The sequence below is a fragment of the Echinops telfairi genome, unplaced genomic scaffold, assembly GCF_000313985.2.
Source record: "Echinops telfairi isolate 266 unplaced genomic scaffold, ASM31398v2 ScPeMD7_3;HRSCAF=10, whole genome shotgun sequence".
NCBI lineage: Eukaryota > Metazoa > Chordata > Mammalia > Afrosoricida > Tenrecidae > Echinops > Echinops telfairi.
In genome coordinates, this window is record NW_022103899.1 from 8514379 (window position 1) to 8520937 (window position 6559).

General features: G+C 41.0%; 1 protein-coding gene across 1 annotated transcript in view; it reads right to left on the bottom strand.

The window, feature by feature from the left end:
• The window catches only part of PDE1A (phosphodiesterase 1A), a 299823-nt gene extending 293853 nt beyond the window's left edge, over window positions 1–5970 (bottom strand). The window contains exon 1 of the mRNA XM_045296276.1: window positions 5588–5970. Coding sequence (XP_045152211.1) covers window positions 5588–5640 — 53 coding nt within the window. The 5' untranslated portion in view covers window positions 5641–5970. The remainder of the gene's footprint in view (window positions 1–5587) is intronic.
• Between the last annotated feature and the right edge of the window lie 589 nt (window positions 5971–6559).

Below are 6559 nucleotides of genomic sequence, written 5' to 3' on the forward strand. Positions count from 1 at the left end.
GGTCATGCACCGGCCTGCTGTCTGAAACAGCGGCACAGTGGTCATGCACCGGCCTGCTGTCTGAAACCACCAGCCTCTCCCCAGGAGAGAGAGCGGACTCTCTTCTCGGGGAGGAGCCTCGGTCTGGGAAACCCACGGGGCAGTTCTACCTCGTCCTAGAGGGTCGCCGTGACTAAGCATCAACTCGATGGCAATAAGCTGAGTAAGTGAGAAAATGGAAAAGCCACTATCAGGGACATGTTGCAATTTCTTTAGATTTTAGGTGGTTTTACATTTTAAACGGTTTGCTCGACTGTTTATAAAAATGTTCTAGTACTATTGTGCAAAAAATACTGTGGAAAGATAGACCTGAAACATCATAATAATTGAATCTATTTAGAAGAGTTTCCTAGAAAACCACCATAAATTGGCAAAGTCAATTAGATGCTATTCCTTATTAATACATAAAAAATTAAAATGCTTTGTAGCCCCTGTATATCAGTAACTTTTGCCTCAGCTATAACACAGATATTGTTTGAGTTTAAATATGGGAATACATAAATGAGTTCCACTCTAAAAAATATATATTACAGACATTTTATGATTGAGCCTCTATAATGCATAGACTACAAACCTTGAAGTCAAAGAGAGCAATAGTTTGTCAACCATGCATCTCCATTAGGTCCACAAACAAAAAGAGCATTTGTTTTCTTTTCCGAGGCAGTTTGATTTCACCCTCTTGTTTTCTCCATCTCTATGGGCATAGAATATGCTTGCCAGAAACCACTCAGAATCCCCCCACGAGCAGACACTTACAAAAACAATACTTTTGCACAGACATAAAGAGAACAAACAGGGAGTTCTAAATCCTGGGATGATACCAACATGGTTTTCATTAGTTTGGAGCCCTGCCGACCATCCGACTTGGATTATATTGTCTCAGAACCTGGCTGCCTAGACCAACACTCAGTTCTATAGTTGATGATTCTTCATGGGCCTCAGTCATTTCCGACGGAAAACAAGTGCAAAAAGCCCACATTTGAACCCCAAGAAGGGTTCAAAAGTCGCCTGATCCAAAGAATGCTAAACAAGGTTTAAGATTTAAGAATTTTTTTAATTTACTCAATTATTTATATAGCATTTTTTTCCCTATCTGCTTTTACATAGAATATAAAGCAATAGGAAAAAGATGCATATAAAATTGAACTTGATAAAATCAGATATCATATCCAGTAGGAGGGGATTATAACAAAAAAAAAGACTTAAACCCTTGAAGGCATTGACATGCAGTTAAGAAGTATGTCCGCTGGTGCAATTAGAAGAATCAATTTTCCTTGTTGTTAAGATCTAACGTTGCTTTTTGACACAAGAACACAGAACAATTATCTAAGCAGTGTGCGTAAGAAGATAAAACAATCTTCAGCAACTGCTTTATGGAAATGATTTTTAATGCATTATATTATGACTGGATAAAAGGCACAAGCATGATATTAAAGTAAAAATTGATAAACGCATTGATATAAAGAGACTATTTTGATGCAGGTATGAAACACTGGTTATAAGGACAGACACGGTGTTTAAAAGCGTAAAGGAATGCACAGATAGAAAGTCTTCGAAATCAAGCATTGAGTCACATTTTTTAAAGTGCAATTTCACTTTGAGTTCTTTTATAAATACTAGGAAACAAAGCTGAGTATTGTGGATTGGAAAATATGAGAAATAAAATGTTTGTGATAGTGTTTTTGTTCTTCAAAAATGATGACACCTGGACGGAAGGCGCATCGCACCTCTAAACAAGCAGGAGCTGCCTGCGAGGGCGTCAGCAGGCAGACTTGAAGTGGTTCAGGACAGCATCTATATGTGATATTGAGCTCTCTCTATTCAGGCTGCACATCCTCACTGATCTCAAAGTTCAATACAACATGCACAAAATGACTAATATAAACTCCCACTTACCATAAAAAGTATTCCCTTTGTTCCCTGCCTCACAGACCTGCCATAGAAATACATATCTAAAATTTAAAAGGATGATTATTTTCAAATAGACTTGATCACCTTAATCACCATTGGAGTAGATGGGGGCATTCGTAAAGCTATACCCGCTGACATTGAGTCGGATTCCAATTTACAACGCCTCTTTTGGGCAGAGTAGAACTGTTCCCAATCATTGGGGAGGCTTTAGATCTTTGTGGAAGGAGAAAGCCTCACCTCTCTCCCACGAGACTTTGGTGGATTCAAATTGCTGATCTTGTGGTTAACAGCCCAATGTGTCTCCATCTAGGCCACCACCGTTTAGAGACTTCATCTAAATAATATAGAAGATCTCTCTCAATTTCGTGAATACATTTAACAAGCTTCGAGGGAACATTTCAATGTCTGCCATTTACTCCCAAATCGTTAGACAAGGTATAACCTTCAGGTGCCCTGGTGGTTACGCTTTGGGGTGCTAAAGCTCAAGGTCAGCAGTTGGAAACTCCCTGTCGCTTTGCGGGAGAAAAACGTAGCTTTCCGTGCAGGTACAGAGTAGGGCTACCCTATTCTAATTAGGGCTACCCTATTCTAAAGGGCCACTACGAGTCAGAAACGACTCCATGGCCGTGAGTTTGGTTTAGGTTTATGTGACTAAATTTAGGGAGACTATGTTGATGAAACACCAATGTTAATGAAATGTCAGATTTTTATTTAATTTTTTTAGAAAAAGCTTGCATTCTTCTCCCTCAGTAAGCCTCACAACAGGTCATTACTGAAACCTCTCTCTCCCACTGAAACCTCCCTGGTTGTTGTTACCTCCTTTGTGGCGCCCATCATCTGCCTTGTACAGGTGCGATGTAGGTATATACTGAATAATATGGCATGTCAGGGCAGACATCAGGACTGATTTCCTCTATGTCTGTGCTTCCAAATGCCTTAGCACTTGTAAATTGACATTTGTGGTCTCTCAGAGAAGGCCCAGTGAATTAGTTGTAGCTGTAGTTTCAATTGTAGGAGAAAGTAGTCTTATATGTAAAAATGTGTAAGGGTGTCAAGGTGTCAGATTCTTTTTAAAGTCCTGCATTTAACTATCTTGATGCCTAAAAACTTAAATAAATTCGTTTCAGACAGTAAAGATGTCATATTCCCAAGTGTTTAGTTAAGCTTATAAATTACCCTGTAGTACTTGGGGGTCAGTCTAACACAGGCTTGCTTATCAAGTGGATGGAGAACTCGTATGTGCAGCCTTTTTGCAGTGATACGCAGAGAGGGACACGCTAACAGGATAGGTAGGCCTGTTGCCTGGGCCTCTGACCAGCTAGAGCAGGCCTTACTACTAGAGCTTAGTGCAAGACACTGTACAACCCAAGGAAACTCCAAGGAGACAAGGTTCCCGGGAAAAGAGACTGACCATAAACTAAAGCTGTGTAAGAATCAAAGGGCACAAATTCCTGTAGAAAACGCTCCCCAACTTTGCCTAAAGCAAAACTAAATTTCAGGAAGTCCATGTGTTAATTTATTTAAGATTAGCCAAAAACTATATCCCCATAATTATGCCTAATCATTTTAATCCTTTAAGACACTCTCCGCCTTCCTTTCCTCGTCACAATCATCATACGACTCCTTTATTTAGTACGTGCCTACTTCTAGGTTACCAGGATCATGAAGAAATTGCTTGATTTACTGTTTTGTTCTAATTGTCTGGAAAGGGGGGGGTCTAAGCTCCCACAAAGGATCTGCTCTTTATTTTTTAAAAAAATAGAAGTGAGTCGCAACTCATGTGTTACTAAGTAGCATCTAAGCATATCTTCCATCCGTGGGGGACAAGACCTTGGTAGAGACGAGTAGTTAAGGACCACCTGATTCAATCCCAGTGGCTCTTCCATGGGCAAGATACCGTAGAGGGTGGCGAATGGGATCTGACTGTCCCACATGATGCTGCCTACTCAAACTGCTATCGGTGTCACAATGGTGCCACGATGGGGTTAGCTTTTGTGCCTTTTCTCCAACTGCCACGCCTTTCTAAAGTCACATACAAAATTGGGAGAAAATAAAGATGAACTAAATAGGGTTAAGAGACTTCTTCAGGAAATGCAGCAAGTTTCTCATCCACATTTGGGGGCGCATGAAGGGTGTTTTGGTTGTTTACTGCCAATCACTGTACAAACCCATTGTCATTTGTCGATTACGACTCAAAAGGGACTTCACAGGTCAGAGCAGAACTGCCCCATAGTATTTCTAATGCTTGAGATATCTTTCTCCTACGGAGAAGCTGGCAGATGGGTTTTCACTGCCAGCCTTAGCCTGTGCTACTGGAGCTCTTAATCGCTTTAAAGATCTTACAGATACATGTGTGGGTTGATATGCTGCTGTTTGGGACCATCTAGTCAGCTCCAACTTCTAGCCACTCTTGGCACAATGGAACAGAAACTGCACGGTCCAGGGCCATCCTCACAATTGTTTCTATACCTGAGCCCAGAGATAGAGAGCTGGAGGCTTTCTATACTACAGTGTATTGATTTAAATATATCTTCTAGGGAAAGCTTTAAAGCAGATTTGATAGACCATTTTATTCATGCAAAATATAATAAGTAATACTATAAGTATTATGTTTTGTCCATACATTAAAAAGGGCACATTTTACAAAATAACACTACTTGAGATCCACTTTTATTATGCAACAGGCACAGATTTTCAGGAATTCCATCCATAAATTTCTACTATCCTGTATTTAATTCTAGATCAACAATCAGTAGTTGCAACTTGGCTATAATATTCAGTTTTGTTTCCATAGTAGTGAAACCACGCTGAAAATATTATTTTCTGAGAAACACAAAATTGAGCTACACTTTACTTTTTTTAAGTGTTATTTTTAAAGTCTTATGCATAACTTGTGTGTGTTCCACATTGGAATTTGGAGTTAAGAATTATAAAATACACCAGGGGTCGCGTTCAAGAAGCAGCAGCTAGAGTCAATACAGAAATGGATAGTCCCTAAGATCAAGAGCACCCTCCTGCCAAAACAAAGCCTTAGTTCAATTCATTATATTGAATCTGCATTTGGCTTAGCTTAAACTTCCACCACTGCAGCAATCCACCGATTCTACCACTGTGGAAATGCCTTCTCTTGCCCTCTTGTTTCCTTGACTGCAATTTTGATAGTGCTAATTTAGGGGCACAAGGTTCACTCTGGAAGAGGAGCTATCAAGTCTGAACTTCTCTCCCCACAGATTGCTCTAGAAAAGTGTAGCACTCACAGCACTAACCACTGCCTCCTGAGTGTGAGTTCAAAGAATTCAGATAATGCTTCCCACTGAGAGGCTACGCAGCCACAGAAAACAGCAGGGATTGCATAATGCTTCCACAGTTTTTCCATTGTTATGTCACCCATGTGCTTAGATAACTGAGATGTTTTAAAGATGCATTTGGAGGAGCTGAAAAGAGCTGGTGCACAGAGTTCGTGCATAGAGTTTCAGCAAAGAGAGAAGAAAAAGACTCCTTTCCCGCGAAGTTAAACTTTAGACAGTATCTTTATTGCTAGGCTGTAGCTTAGTGCCAGAATTCCCAAGTTCAGCAAGCAGGAGAGTAACTCTTGTCCTGAAAGTCCTGGAGGCACCTGGGACGTGGCAGTACTTACCTAAAGATGGGCCTTTGGAGATGCTTCTTCCTGATTGTGACATGGTCATCCATTTAAAGGTCAAAGTTTAACTTCTTCCTGGAAACCACTCCAGAAAAATCCAAGGAGGGAACGTGGAAGCTTATCCTGATGGATTGTGCTGCAAGGAGCCCAGAAAGGAAAAGCAGTTTCCTCTTTGTCTTTTTTGGGTGCTGGGCGAACACTTCCCTGCTTGCTGCCAGCTGAGCAGTGTGTCCATAGAGGCCACATAAGACAGGCACGTTGGGGCACTCCCCCACCGAGCAGGGTGTGCAAAATCCACCAAGAGTCACGTTGATCCCGTCAAGAGAAGTGCACGGGACCCTCAGGAACAGAACAAAACAAACAGAACACTTCCTACCAGCAATGTCACCCAGGTAGGAGCTGCCTAAGTGATTGCAGCCTGGAGAGCCCTCCTTCCACATGCTGGTCAAGCTCCGAAAGGCTAAGTCCCTCCCTTGTCTTAAAACAGGCTGTGCAGAGGCTCAACTCGTTTTCTTCAAAATAAAAGTTGTACAGCTGGTTCAGCAGTCCCATGTGAGTACCCTCGGAAAGTTTGTTCTGTTAAAATAAGAACTGTATACAAATTAATGAAGAAAGATGGGCTCAGACTGCACGGCTGGCTCGGCTTCAAGAGATTATAATTATTTTACAATTTGGCTTTTATTCACTCTGGATAAAGTGTGCAGGCGACTCATCTTTTTTGGCACTCATAACTGAATAACCTACACTTACTTGGCTGAAGTTAAAGATGCCATTTCAACTGATAGAAGCTCGTGTGAAGCTGGCCAGAGCTACAAAAGTTAGAAAAACAAAAAGAAATTGCTCAATTCTATTGGTGACAGGATACCCAGATGTTAGTACCCAAATGTGGCTTTCCAACTGAGATACGGCTCACAAAAAAAGGAAAAAGCAAAACAAAACCATGATGGCAACACACACACACACACACAC